The sequence below is a fragment of the Gymnoscopelus braueri genome, assembly GCF_963280865.1.
Source record: "Gymnoscopelus braueri genome assembly, chromosome: 18".
Classification (NCBI taxonomy): domain Eukaryota; kingdom Metazoa; phylum Chordata; class Actinopteri; order Myctophiformes; family Myctophidae; genus Gymnoscopelus; species Gymnoscopelus braueri.
This window is the reverse complement of record NC_137618.1, coordinates 18,817,416-18,833,400: the sequence shown is the minus strand read 5'-3', so window position 1 is coordinate 18,833,400 and position 15,985 is coordinate 18,817,416. Positions and strand designations below refer to the sequence as shown.

Genomic DNA, 15,985 nt, shown 5'->3' with positions numbered 1-15,985 from the left:
ACGATTTTACTGCATTTCTGAGGCCGATATCGATATGATGATCAACTAATCATGCATCCCTGATAACTATGTAAGTAACAAATGGTTAGGTGAACATGTCATCCATTATCTACTTCATGCCTCTATTAGTCATCCCTTTCAAAGAGGAATAATGTAGGCTTCTATTTCCACCTTATGTTCTCCCTTCCCAACAATAAGATTATATGAAATATGTAAGGTTACATGAATAATAATCTTGTCCAACATCCCCCTTTTTTATGATTAATACTTTAAATTCTTTTTTTGTCCAACATCCCCTTTGATGAATCAAATAGTCCACTAGTTGTCCATCCACATTCTTACACTGGTTAACCGCATGACAGACATTGGCCTGTGTACAAGACCCTCTTTGAAGAACAAGAAAGCCAGGGGACCATGTGTGGTGCACGCACGCACACACACACACACACACACACACACACACACACACACACACACACACACACACACACCACACACACACACACACACACACACACACACACACACACACACACACACACACATGGAAACATGGCCTTGGGGAGGGTTAAGGTCATTCACATATCTAATGGCCTGCCTGAGGCTAATAGTCTAGCCTCTGTCTTCATTGGCTCCCTAACTAACACACCGTTTTAAAGCTCCTGAGTTTACTTGCCTCACCTGCACAACTGCTCATTGCTCAGCTTCATAAGCCCCCTTTTCTTTGTGTCTTTTGTGTGCAATAAATAAGCAATGGGCTAATGGAGGCTAGCTGGCTGACTGTTTACAGGCTAGGTAAATATTCATCAAGTGTGCCTGAAGGGCCCACTTAGCATCACCTTTTAATCCAAAGTGACTTTAAAAGCAAGAACATCCACAGAGCTAGAAGAGTGCTATCTCGCTGTGATGAAATGCAATCAAAGGGATAATTGTCCGCAAATGTCAGCGACAATATGAACCCATTGCAGCCGGAGTGGATGTCCTGGGGGGACATCCTCTTTGTGTGTACAATAGTAGCTACACACAAAGAGGTTTTTCATTCTCGTTTTTCTTCATTCTGTAAATCATCTTTCCTTCCTCTGTGTTCACTGTCTTTTGTTGTCTTTTTCCTCAGCATTAGGGATGCATTCTTTCTCCACCCCCACCTCTCCCACTATCTCCCTCCATCCCCTCCACCACTCAGTCCTTTATCACTTCTTCATGCTGTCTTCTTCCACTCCGTCTATCAGGCTACCCTTCTCATCTCTGTCTCTTATCTCCCTCTCTCCATGTGTCTCTCTCCCGCTTTGTGTGTGGTGTCTTTACTGCGTGTATTACTCACCCTCTCTCCTTCATTACATTCTCTATCCTTTGATACATCTCCCCCCCCCCCCCCACACACACACACACACACATTTCCATCACATGTCCCATCATGTCTCTTTCCAGGAACTGTCCCTGTGGCCTAATTGGGCCCCATACTGGTAGCAGAGATTGCAGAGCACCAAGCTGTCTGCCTACCTGGACATTGTGCAGACACATTCAGCCCTTACAGGCGCTATAGGACAGTAATTCTTTCATCTTTTTTCGTTTCAAGGATCACACTTTGCTATGCATTTGGTCCCGGACCCCCATCTGATACGATTTCTAGCTCTTGAGACCCCAATCTACACTGTAAAATCCTCAGTGTTAAAGGTGGGCTATTATGTTTTTGTTAAAATAAGCGTTAAATAGCTCTATATTCTCTGTATGTATCTGTGCATCTGTGTATCTGTGTCTCTCTGTGTGTGTTTGTGTGCGTGTGCGTGTGCATGTACATGCGTGTGTGTTCATTACACAAGAATGTGAATAAATACAGAATTTGCCCGTGTGTATGTGTATGCATGTAGGCCTATGTGTGCATCTGTGATTACAGTATGCGGGAGGTGTTCTTCACAAACAAAATTTGATGTGAGGCAGGCAATTGTGTTACTCTATTCACTCTAACACTATTACAACTTCAAGTACGTGTGCACGTCGTGAAACAGTATGTGTGTACTCTGTGTGTGTCAGAAGTTGTGTGTCTCTATTTCACGTGTGTTAATTACGGTTCTTGCTGGAACAACTGGTGTCGTTACGAACCACAAACCAACAATGTGGTTCCTTCTGCCGTCAAAATAAACATTAACCTGTTTGTATTAACCCATTAAGACCTGAGGCCGATTCTACAAATGTATTCTAAATCCTTAACAATTTTCAGTGGTTCTTTAACTTTTTCTTGTCAAGAACCCCCAAAATTATATGTATTTGGCCACCGACCCCCATCTAAAAAATATTTTGTGCCAGGGACCCCCAGGAGCAAAATAAATAGTTGGCCTTAAAAGAACATATATTCAAAGATTTGCACACATTTTCACGATTTTTCAAAAATAGCAAATCTACAAGCTCATAGCTTAAATCTAAAATGACACAGATGCTTTCCTGGTTTTAATGGTTTAACAGGTGGTGAAACGCTGGGCTCTCCCAAACAGATAACATCTCCCCTCCTCAGTCCTCGGCAATATTTGACCACGTTGAAAGATGGAGCCATTTTAGAGGTCCAGCGTTGCTTGTGGAACTACAGCAACGCTTTCTTTGACTCCAGTTCATAACAGGTATTGTCCAAGAAAAATCTGGTCTGGTTCTCTTTACAGCAGATCAATGAATCTCAACCTTTTTCATTACAAGAACCCCGAGTTTGATATATGAATTAGGCCACTGACTCCTATTTGATGCAATAGTTTTTTGTTTTGTTTTGATCTCTGAGACACCAATCTACACAGTAGAATCCTCAGTGTTAATTTAACTCATTTAGCTGGGGACTCCCTGGACCCCCTCAGAGACCCCTGGTAGGGTCCCCGGACCTCACGCTGAGAACCAATTTAAATAAATGTAATTAAATGTAATTAAATGTAATTACATTTAATTAAATTTAATTCTATTGTTTTTTTTTTGGCAAATGTATATAATTAATGTTTCCATTTGTTTTTTGTTTTGTCTTAATAGCAAAAATAACAGGTCTATGTGACAACCAGACTGTGGATTGCACTATTCATTGAATCTTGATGGTAGATGGGGTACTTCTACAATGGTGCAATGACAGTAAACTGCAATCTCTAGAGTACTTTTTAAATCTGCCAAAATAAAGGAGGCATTGTTGAGTGGACTTAGCCGTTATTGTACCTGTCCTAGCTAATCTGATGATCTTAGCCTGTGAACAATGGGTGCGGTTCTGCGTTGCTGACATGGGTTTTCCCCACATATTGTTTGTGAAACGCCATCAATTGTACACAGGAATTCGGCCCTGGCTGGCTGACTATCCCCGGAGATGCAGAGCTATAGCCCCAACCCTGGTCCCTGGGGGAATTAACCACTTGAACCATAATGTCGCTATTCTGGGGCCAAGAGATTCGGTTTTGAGGGGAAGAATGGCAAGGATAGAGCAATGGGAGACGCTGATCAACAAAGTATATAGGGTTTAAGTGGTAAATGGTGTATTTATACAGCACCTTTGTCCATAGCGCTATACATTGACACATTCATACACCGACGGCACTTTGACACCAACAGGGATTGAACCAGGAACCGTCCGATTCCCAAACGGCTGCTCAACCTCCTGAGCCAATGTCGTGTCTTCCCAAAGTGGATAGGCAGGGTGGAAAAAAGCACTTCGGTGTCCTGTTTGACGTGATCGCTCACACAGTGCAAGTCTATGGCAAGCCATGTGCGTGCATACAGCTGTGCATGTGACGAAAACTGCGTAAATCAAACAGGATCAAGACATTTCTACCTCCTGGGGTATTTCCTGCATTTTCTAACATACAACATGAAATAAAGAGGGCCGCTCTCAGAATAAATCTGTTCACAAATATTTTATCTTCCATTTATGCCTCAAAGATCACAGCTTAGGATAAAGCACCAGACGGGTCAGAATGCTGATTGTTAACGGCATTTTCTCATTTTCCTTGTGGACTTCCTGTGGGTTTTAAACCACTTCCTCATTTTCCTTCTACACTGACGTAATTACATGCCTATTCATTCATGCATTTTTCTTTTCTTTTTTTCTTCTAAATTTAGAGTAGCCAATTCTTTTTCACCCCTTTTTCTCCCCAATTTATTCAATTCATTTGTCCCCACACACATTTCTGTGTTGTCACTGCTGTCGTATCCTACTGACTCACCTGCCAGTGAGGAGCCCCCACCAGGAAGACTTAGAGCCTTCATCCTACTCCTCCTGCCCAACACTCCCCGCTGACAGGGGCCGCCCCAGCCTGTAGGTGTACGTGCAGTGACCAATATCACCCTCCCCATCCGGCTTCCCTTCCCCAAACACGGGCCAATTGTGTTTGTGTAGACTTTCGACAAAGCCGGTTGCATCACGGTGGATTCGAACCCACAACCTCCACCTGGGCAGTGACTTTACCACTGCGCCACCCGAGCACCATGCATGCATTCTTTAAGCCAGGGGTCTTCAACAGTCTGGGTCTCCAAAGTTTTGCGTGATACAAATGAATATGAATCCAACGTATTATTTGCAAAGATAATGTGTAAACAGCCCGGACCGCTGGCCTAGCGGCCCAGGCACTTAGGCTCCAATAAAGAATGACAGCACATCGTAGGTTCGAGTCCCGATCTTTGCTGCATGTCTCTCCCCACCTCTCTCTCCCTGTTTCCTGTCTGTCTCTACTGTAAACTATAAATAAATGCCAAAAATATCCCCCAAAAAATAAGAAAAAAGATAATGTCTAAACAAACTAAACTAACTAAATTAAAACAAAAGATTGAATGTATACAACACACTTATGATAGTGCTGCTGTCAAATGAATCTATGAAGCCATCTAAGCTCAACCCAGTCACTTAAAGAAAAACATGTGTAATATTTCCAAGTGTCTCAAATCTCTTCAACAGTCAACAGCCATTGATGAGACAATCAGCTAAATATGGTGAGCTAGCTTTGAAAGCCACTTCTCAAGCTACATGGAAGCGTTCTCACACAAAAGTTCAACGTTCAATAATGTCACACAATTTCACACAATAGTGGGGGTCCCTGCTTTGTCTCTCTCTCAGTTAAGGGGTCTTCCTTGGCCTGAAAAAAGTTGAAGACCGCCCTGCTTTAAGCTACTTCCAATCCTGGCTGGTAAAAGCTCACCGGTTTGGGCATCTTCCTCCTCTCTCCGCCCGGTCCCCGCTGACGAGAAACCAAAAAGAAGTCGTCGTCCGTCTCGCCGCCTCCCACCTGGGCTCCAGCGCCTGGCACACAGCGACAACACAAACAAACACACACTGAGGTCAGCAAACATAAACAACCAAGACAAGATGAACGCACCACACACTCCCTGCGGTGAAAGCATGGGGAACGAGGTGTGACACAGAGAGAGATTATTTTAATGTACCTTTTAATGTACCCTCTACTTGTAATCTGTATTTACGGTGTGTGTGTGTGTGTGTGTGTGTGCGTGCGTGCGTGCGTGCGTGCGTGCGTGCATGTGTGTGTGTGTGTGTTTACATTACACAAGAATGTGAATAAATATAGAATTTGCCTGCGTGTATGTCTGTACATGTGTACAGTATGTGTATATGTGCATCTGTATACTGTATACTGTATATAGATAGAGATATATTCATTTGACAGCAAAAGCAACAACAAATCTTGAATATTTGTTTTTATTTATTTATAAAAACATATTTATTTCCGTGCCAATAAAGCCCCTTAGAATGGAAATGAAAGGATTGGAGAGATACAGGGAAAGAGATTGGGGTGGGCAGATGCGGTGTGTTTTTGAGAGAGAGAGAGAGAGACAGAGAGACAGACAGACAGACAGACAGACAGAGCAAGAGAGGCGAGGAAAAAGTGTCAGAGAAAGGGATGAGAAAGAAAATAAACGTAAAAAAAACAGCAAAGAAACTGCAGAGCTATTTAAAAGGGTCAGTTTTTACACCTTATTTAAACTTTAACACTCCTCCCTGTCAGCCTTCTCTCCTCTGGATTCATTTCATTTTTAATAAAGTCTGGATGGGGAAGTGCTATTTTCTGTGCATTGTCATCCAACAGAGTATAACATATAAATTAAGCACGAGGCATGGAGAACTGATCTTATACCTAAAACATTCAGGGAGTAAGCAAGCACGCACACGCACACACACACACACACACACACACACACACACACACACACACACACACACACACACACACACACAGTAGATGAAATGAAATGAGAGGAGTGTGTTTTGAACCAACAGCATGTACTTACTAACCCAAAGCACAAGATGGTTTCCAGCTTCTCTATACACTCAATAGAAAATATAGCAAACAGCACAGTGAGAACAAGCAATTACAGAGGGAGAGGGTGTATATAATATGCTTATTTGTGGTCACAATAACCCTAACAATTCTCTCTCTAGTCCAACTAGAGTCCAAGGATTACTGACACGCCATGCCAATTCCACTGGACCCCCTTCAAAACAGTGGCTGGCAAGGACGATATGGTACGAATGAGCAGAATGTTTATAATCCAAAACCTTCCTCTAATACATGAAAAAGGACGTGTTTAATACGCTCAAACATTTGAAACCCCCTTTGCGCTGTGCGAGATCGGCTGCCGGGGGTTTGATATGAGATGAGGCGAGCTCAGCTCCTCCCTGCAGTACTCAGTCTGCAGTCTGAGATGACAAAAGAAGCCAGATAAAGGGGCAACGGCGGTAAGGATTTGGGTTCTCTTTTCCCCTGATGCTGCAAAATCCTGAATGTTAATTTAGCTCTGAGTGTAAAAATTAGTCAAATCACATCTATAATGTCCAGTGTCAACACTGTATACCTTAGTGCCTCAAGCACCCCCCCCCCCCAACTCCTCTATACAGTAGGTGCACTGCACTGCAGAAAACCCTGAGCTCAATCTCTGTTAAAACAAAGTGTATGGGTTTGCATGTCTGTCTGTCTTTCTGTCTGTCTGTAGGTTGACATGGACACCATATCTTTTTGTGATTTATGAGTTTCCCTTAAACCCCTTTATTTCTTCTTATCTCTCTCTCTCTCTCTCTCTCTCTCTCTCTCTCTCTCTCTCTCTCTCTCTCTCTCTCTCTCTCTCTCTCTCTCAAGATTAAGAGAGACGGACAAGCCAAATTAGAGAGTGAGATGGAGCAAGAGAGAGAGTGTGAGAGAGTGTGAGTGTGTGTGAGAGAGAGAGAGAGAGAGAGAGAGAGAGAGGAGAGAGAGAGAGAGAGAGAGAGAGAGAGAGAGAGAGAGAGAGAGAGAGAGAGTGAGAGAGAGAGAGAGAGAGAGAGAGAGAGAGAGAGAGAGAGAGAGAGAGAGAGAGAGAGAGAGAGAGAGAGAGAGAGACCATGGGGATAACTTCAAGCTATTCTTGGTGCTCATAGCTGCAGTATGGAGATAGGGATTCTTGGTGGTCAAATGGCTAATGGACTTAGCCTTAATCCTTTTTGAAAAACCAGAACTCACAAAGTCTCAGAGATGACCCCATTAAAAGGTCACAGGAACTATTTAAGATTTAAAACATGCATATAAAACTGCATCTTAAGTCTCTCTCACGCTAAAAATGAAAGTAAGTGCCTTATTATCTCTAAAATGATGACCCAATTATACACTGTAGCTCAAAATTATACAGGAGAACTTGGAGAAATTTGGTTTGTAGAGTTAGTTACTTTTTCAGCTAAATGGAATGGTATTAGAGTTTTTTTTTCTAAAACTCAATTCACAATCACAGTATTTATCAAAGATTGTGACATTACAACTGTGCAGTAAACAGCCGGGACTGAACCAAGGATTAAGGAAACTGATTATATCCATGTTGTTCAATCTCAGCCAGGCCAGGTGGACGTGATTGACATCCACAAAAAAAACCAGCAACTCTTTGACACCAAGGATCAAGTTATATTGGTCAATTAGGAAACAAATAGGGATTTAATAGGGGATCTCTATAACACACAAACTTTGACGCACGCACGCACGCACGCACATACATACGCACGCACGCACGCACTAACACACTCACTCACACACGCATGTGATGTTGTTAAACTGTTAAACGTTCTAATAGTACACAGGTTGTTCGCTTTTCAGAAGCCCCCCCGTCCCCCCGCACATCATAAAACCTTCCTCTACACTGCAGTTCAGACTACAGTACTTGACGATTGCGCGCAGCGCGCTCGCGTGTGTGTTTGACTCCACAGGGTCGCTCTGAGGAGGGTGAAGCTTCCAGATCACCATTCAAGCAGAAAGAAACCACACTCTGTACCCTGTAAATATTCTGCTTCTCATCTCTCCATTTGTCTCTCTCCCTCTATTTTTCTTGCACTCTATTTTGCTTATCCCTCTCTCTCTCTCTCTCTCTTTCTCTTCCCCACACATTCTATTATGACTTTTCAAGTCTTTCTCTCTGTTTCCGACACACAGTCGCATTTTACAGGTCACAGCCAGACACTCTCTCCCTCTGTTGGGAGCCCTGAAATTAACGAGCGCTCTCTAGATCCGGTACACCCCTCCCCTTCGTCCTCCAGAGCTACCCCCCCCACCCCCCCCCCCCCCCTCCATTCACACTTTCACTGAGGGAGTGAAAGTGGAGCGGCTGAGAACACTGCAAGGCCAAATGGTGGAGCCTTGGGCAGTACAGCTGTAAACATAACGTTTGTGGCCAAAATCTGCCCAATGTGAATTTGAGAACTTTGCAGTGGGTAGGTACGGTTAGGGGACAAGGGTTTGATCAAATCCTTGGTGTTAATTTAACTCTGATTGAGAGTGTAAAATGACCCAAATGGGTCATAGCATTTTACTGTGCAGAGCTGGTGGCCTACATCTCCTGCTGTGTTTTAAATACAGGAAAAGATAAATAAACGCACACACACACACACACACACGCACGCACGCACACGCACACACGCACACACACACACACACACACACACACACACACACACACACACACACACACACACACACACACACACACACACACACAGTTTCCAACAGCTGTGACAACACCAACACTACCGGTCAACAAGGCTTTACTTCGTACAGTAGAGGAACCCAATGCAGAAGGTGTGAGGTCAATGTACCACCAAATGGCATGTCAAAGAAGTCATAACCCCTTTGTGGAAATACACTCATCTTAAACAGTTGTGCAGTCACACTTGAATTGGAAATAATGCCCGCCCGATCCTAAAATAATGTCTTCAGACAGAAAATAATCCTTGGAATATTAGGATTATTATTAATATTTTTAATCTATATAAAAAGGAAACGAATAAATGTAAGTCTCGCCTTGACAGAGAAAGCTTGAATCCAAGCATTACCCGCAATATAATACTTTATCTGTCCCATTGGAATACTTATAGTAACACTGTATCTCCAGATAGCTTTTGGGAAAAGCTGAGGGAGGGACAGGTACAGAAAAAAAAGAGGGTACTTAAAGAAAGAGAGTTCCAGAGATTAAGAGAGAGAGGGAGAGTTCCTGAGAGAGAGAGAGAGTTCCAGAGAGAGAGAGAGAGAAAGAGAGGGAGAGTTCCAGAGAGAGAGAGGGAGAAACCAGATAGGTGCTCTCTCTGACCCCGGCTGTGACGTGGTTCATGATACCGTAGAACTCTCTCACTGTTACCCAATGGTACAAACCAAATACACCTCCTACACCTGCAACCTCAACATAATGTTGTCTACACCGATTTAGAAGCTATCATTTATGCACACTGACATGGAGCACCATTTGATGATAACTAGGGTGGTAAATTACCACTCGGCAGCCACCAACTGGCTAATTTAATACCCTGCTTTGGCACACTGCCAACCTTCATTTGATGGTCTGTTTCCTATTAATAAATTGACTTGTCCGGTAAAATAAAGTATGATGTGACTTGGTCAGAAGTGTAGCCTCCAGCGCTGGTGGAGGCTTTTGGAGGCCTAATTTAGGCTGTCCAGGACTGTAATTTCTGTCCACATGGCACACAAGTAGCCTAACAGGAAATCAAACTAAGGGCACGGTCACACCGCACTTTTATTTTACCTATGGGGCGGAATCTGCCACCGTTTCCCAAACAGTGGGTCGGGACGGATCTTTGGGTTGAGGACCAATTTTTATGGGTCTCTCGAGTAAATATCAATTTTTTCCCATTTCCTACATAAAAAAATAAAACAAATATTTCAAATGATTAAAAAAAGTTTAAACAAAAAAACTTCACAACGTTTCATCAATTAAGAACAATTCCATAATTTCTCAAAAATATTTCATAAATAATCTTTTTTTTTTTTAATTAAATAATTCCATTAAAAAAACAGTTTAAGAAGTAGTGAAAATAGCATATCTACAATTGCTTGCAAGTTGCAATGCGTTGCTTGTGTTGTGAGCTTGTAGATCTGTTATTTTCACTAGTTTGGGTCCGAGGCAAACGTCTTAATTCCCCTTGTCTTGAGCTAATACGTTTGGGAACCACTAGCCTAGAGAAACTTAAAACCCTCCGTTGAAGGTATCTTATCTCATGAGGAGAGAGCCCTCTTTCTCTAAATGAGCTGTAACTTGGTCCCACGGGGGGACGAACCTAAATCAACAGGAGGATTTTAGACTGACTGACATAATATCCAATCAAAAACGACGTACCTCGTGTAAATGCGGCCAATCAACAGCCCTAATTAGCCAAACGTCATAGGAGCATCTGTTTTGTCTGTTTCTTTCTGCCAGATGGAACCACGAGCGTACATTTATGAGCGCGCACGGCTAGTTCGTATTCACGGACGTGTTTTACGCATGAATGCAGTACTAGCACTATCACCTGCGTTCTAATGTTGCGTTGTTTCTACAGGCTACCGCATAGTATGGCCTAATAGAATTTTGAATGACCACAAAATATACCGGAGAGTTCTGTCTCTTCTTGGCTAAAAACAAGACGTGCACAACACATGCAAAAATGTAGAATTGTAATAGATAACACCCGCTGGCTGCGTTGTTGCCAAAAGGCGGCTGTCTGTCACTCAGCAGCGCTCGTAACAAAGTTGCAGACGCGCTAGCCCTGATACATGACTCACTGTCATATCATGCCAGTCATGGATGAACTTCAACCTGGTGTTTGCACTTTCTCCCTGTTTGGCCCGTACATCTACATCAATCATCTAAATACATCATATTTCAAATATAAAGTGCTTACCGCATGGCCACGGATGTTACAATTATGTACGGGCCCCGCAGAAGTACCCGTATCTTCCGTATTGTTTAATAAAAATCATTTTAATCCCATCGGTGGCCATTTTCTCCGTATTTTCACCATATGCTTTCAACTACGCGACCCTATTGGTTGGGAGATGTATTGCACTCTTATACATCATAACACTTAATATGAGAAAGTGGCCACCGATCGGATTAACATTTTTTGTTGAACAATACGTAAAATATGGGTACTTCCTTTCTGTGGCCATGGGGTAAGCACTTTATATTTGAAGTCTGAACGTTTATGTAGATGTACATAAAAGGAGAAAGTGCAAACACCAAGTTGAAGTTCATCCATGATGACAGTGTGATCCATGACAGTGTGTGATCCATGGCTACAGACGCGCGAGAAACTTTTGCGTACAAAAGAAGAGCTGAGCGTCATGAAAACAAATGAACGTGAACGGTTATCACACACACACACACACACACACACACACACACACACACACACACACACACACACACACACACACACACACACACACACACACACACACACGCCTGACGCCTCTTTGGTCACCTAGCTGATATTTACGCAGCACGACTGGAGTGTTTGTGCTTTGTGGGAACTAGAAGTTGTTAGGTGCCTACAGCTACAGGACACTTTATTTTAAAACAGACTACCCGGTACCTGCTACAGTCCTGTCCCGTTACATAACCGACGTGTAAATGACACTGCCGTATCCACCTGTCCCTGCCTGGCGTCCCTATTTGGGAGACGATTTAGGAAAATATTTTGCAACAAGAATTCACAATTATGTTCAAGATTCTTCAATTAAAACTTTTATTCTTGAAGAGCTAAAATAGCACACCTATAAGCTCGCCAGCTCTGCTATTTTCGAATAGCCTATGAAATAGAGCTTAGTTGTGGTTAAGCGTCAACTGTCACCCGGTACTCACCCGTCTTCTTTAGTTGTGAAACGGGTGAAGTATCTATGCTACTGTCACTGTGGACCTCACCACCTGCTTGAACGCAGGTTGCCCCGGTTTGTATATTCAAGCGACAACCGTATAGTAGCTCTGCTGTCGTTAACTTGTCGCCAAGGAGGCTGACTGCAATATCAAACAGTTGCTCCTGGCTGGAGCTTGTTGACTACGTGACCACACTGACACTGTTACGTTGGAGGAAAAAAAACGAGAAAATCCCCCCTGGCTTCAGCTGAACGGCTTACTTACGACGGCGGTGACGCGCCGTGTGTGACTGTGAGCTTGCCTTGTAGGATCTGTTCTTTTTGGCAAGCGACACCCCCGAGCGATAGTCGCTTGCCAAAAACGCGAGCTCTGCTCAGCTCACTGTAGAGTATATGAAAGCTTAGAAAACTCACCTCTGCGCGTTGACCGCGTTGAATGTGTCCAAAAAAAAAAAAAAACAGCCGGACTGTATATACTTCTTTATATAATCCAGCGTTTGGTTGGTTTTCCCCGAGTCCTCTCTTCACCTACCGTTATTTCCCAGGCAGTGGCAGGCAGGCAGAGTGAAGATCACAGTGATGATCAGTGTTGCCAGGTTTTGCTAAAGAAATAAGCAACTCGGTCAAGGAAAACAAGCCCAAAAGAAGCAACTTAAAGGCCACATGAGCACTTTAAACCTACATGCATCGGCTATTTGAAAATGCTATTTTAAAAAAAAATCTTAGAAAAAGTTAAACATTTTGAATATGTTTTGAAACATAACAAGACAAATCAAGATTTTTTTTGGAAAGGTCCCTGGCACAACATATTTTCAGATGGGGGTCCACAGACAAATACATATGTTTCCGCTATTTTAATTAATCCCTAATATTAATTTAGGGGTCCTTGCCATGAAAATGTTTGAGAACCACGGGTTTAATAAGCAACTACACTTTAGAAACAAGCCCAAAAAAACGCAACCCCCAACTACCATGTACATTTAAAGGAGTAAAAGGACAGAGGAAACAAGATCGCAAGTACTTTTTTGGACGGACCTTCTAGACAAAGTGTTATTATTAACTGTACTTGTGCTGTTTTTTTTACATTTCTGCCTAATACAATATTCAATCAATCAACCAATACAAGCAACTTTACAGAAAAACAAGCCCGAAGTCGCTTATAATAAGTGGACATGGCAACCCTGGAGAAGAGGTAAGAGCTAGTGCTAGTCAATATGGCTGACGAACTTGCCGAACGAGGCGTGGTGCGCACTCACGCACACGCGCGCACTCACTCAAGCAGGCACGCACGCACCCACTCTCTCTCTCTCTCTCTCACACGCACACGCACACGCACACGCACACACACACACACACACACACACACACACACACACACACACACACACACACACACACACACACACTCTCACACACACACACACACACACACACACACACACACACAGATCATTCTCAGACACTCATTGTTGTGAAGGTACATTATTATCAGACCTAAATAACATTACATTACATTACATTACAGTCATTTAGCAGACGCTTTTATCCAAAGCGACTTACAATAAGTGTATTCAACATAGGTAGGGAACGAAAACTACTAATCACCAGAAGTCTTTAGTGCATTTTCTGCAAAAACAAGCAACCAAGAGTATACCTAGCGCTAAGGTAAAAGTGCAATATATCAGCTACCTATTTCCTTAAACAGATGAGACAAAATAGCTAAATCAAATGAGCATGAGCTAAAACAAATAAGTGTATCGACTAAACAAGATCCAATAAACAATCCAATAATCCAATAAACAATACAGCAATAGGAAACAAGCGTTCGTACAACTAGTTAACAACAAGTAGGTCAGGCAGAGAGGAAGGGTAGTGTTTCCTGAAGAGGTGAGTTTTCAGCCTGCGGCGAAATATGGGCAGTGACTCTGCTGTCCTAACATCAGTAGGAAGTTCATTCCACCACTGTGGGGCCAGAACAGAAAAGAGTCGTGACCGTGTGGATCGGCCAGAAGGACCCTTGAGTGACGAGGCAATCAGTCGCCCCGAGGTGGCAGACCGAAGTGGTCGGGCAGGGGTGTAGGCATCGACCATAGCCCGGAGGTAGGAAGGAGCTGTTCCTTTCACTGCCCTATAGGCTAGCACCTATATATAACCCTATACTGCCATAATACATGTCAAATCAATGTGAGTTTCCAACTTTTTCCAAATGTATAAAAAATGCTTTGAAAATAGCAGATCTGCAAGCTTTCAAATAATTGTAAAAAGTTAAATATTTTCCTCTGATATGTAGTGTGGAGTAGTACTGAAAATTGGAAGCACTTCAGTAAAGTAAAAATTCCTCAAAAGCCCTGAAAGTCATCACATACAGCCTGGTTGCAGCAGAAAGTCTGTCAGTTCACTGCATCCCACAGACTTCACCTGGGTTCTGACTGTTGTTCCTGCTATTTTATTTGGGATGCTTTATGCTTTATTAAAATTTTTTTTTTTTTAAATAGTAAAAAATGGCAAAGAAGTTTAGGGATAATGGGTAAGGCGCTGGCGAAAATAGGGCCCAGAGTAACATCCAACTAAGTTGAGCTGCAGGGGGTGTCAGGGAGACGTTCCTGTTCACTGCCATCTGGAGATGTTCTGGGATAAGGGGCGAAACATCTTTGAGTGGTGGTCCCCAGCTGATGACCCTGCAGCAAAACCTTTTTGTTATGCTTAGGCCTAGTTCAGGGAAGAGGACGCCCCTGCCATGCATAGTCCACCATGGGCACCGCTGGATGTGCGACAGGCCTAAGGCCTAGCAGGAAGACCATCCCTCTGTATAGAATAAAGTTGTGCTCCCCAAAATGGTTGAAAGTTATATTGAACCCATGTTTGTTTATAACCATAGTTTGTACCCAATGTTACATTAAATAACTGTTAGTACAGCACTATCTTTATTATTAATATGGAACTTTAGAGACAAAAGGGAAATCATTTTGTACCAGGAAAGATCATAACATGAACGTGGTAGGCTACTTTGGTATCTAAAGGTAGATTATGTATACTCAGTAAGAAAGTTATTGTCTGGTACTTTCTAATTACATTTTTCATGTATAGCTACTAAACATATATTAGGACTCTAAAATTAAAAAATATTCATATAAACAAATGACTACCTATAGAATATACTGTAATAAAATGATCTGTCCTTTATTTTTGAAGGTGTGCTAATTGATGCAATAATTATTATGAATTATATTGGAGCTCAGCAAAATGTAACCTAGCAAATACCCTCTTTGTGGTTCCTTGATTTTCTCTGTCTAGTTTAAAGCAGCAATCTGTCATTTTAAGTACATTGTCTCCCTCTCTTGGCAGAAACAGGTAACAATAGTCATACTACAGCAACATCTAGTGCAGCAACCTTTATTGGGCCAGCAGCACCCCTGTATCCAATATCCAGGTGCCTTACGCCACCCCCCAACGGCCGGGTCGTTCTGTGTTAGTGTCATATCATTCATGATACCGATGGTTAAAGATTTGCTCAGTTAAATAATTCTATCAATCCACACCAGTTTGAGTTGATCCAGAGTAATTAAAGTTATATTCATTCTTATAAAATGCACATACTGTATATCAATGAGAAAATCTAGACTTCCATTGTATGTGTTAGAATTCTGTTTATGTGAACATACTGCCAATAAACTGATTGTTGTAACTCTGTGAAGTAGCCTACTGTAGAGAGATACCCGACTGTTACTGAACAAAATACTCTTTAGCAATGATTCTTATAAGAAATAGCCTTACATAAAATAAAAAAAATCACTTACACTACCTTTAATAAACATGATATAAACCCAAATTAGGAAAAGAAAAAATACACACAAACACACGCACAC

At 42.4% G+C, this 15,985-nt stretch overlaps 1 protein-coding gene across 3 annotated transcripts in view; it reads right to left on the bottom strand.

Annotated features, from left to right (window-relative positions):
* The window catches only part of LOC308073441 (radixin), a 51,488-nt gene extending 38,835 nt beyond the window's left edge, over window positions 1-12,653 (bottom strand). For 2 of the 3 annotated variants that reach the window (XM_080412345.1, XM_080412346.1), the window contains exons 1-2: window positions 12,534-12,653; window positions 5,148-5,248 (exon numbers count right to left, since the gene is read on the bottom strand). In XM_080412345.1, the coding sequence (XP_080268471.1) occupies window positions 5,148-5,159 (12 nt within the window). In that variant the 5' untranslated portion in view covers window positions 5,160-5,248; window positions 12,534-12,653. Of the gene's footprint in view, window positions 1-5,147; window positions 5,249-12,108; window positions 12,301-12,533 lie in introns of those variants that run through there. The other variant, XM_080412347.1, reaches the window with a different exon arrangement.
* Window positions 12,654-15,985: the final 3,332 nt, after the last annotated feature.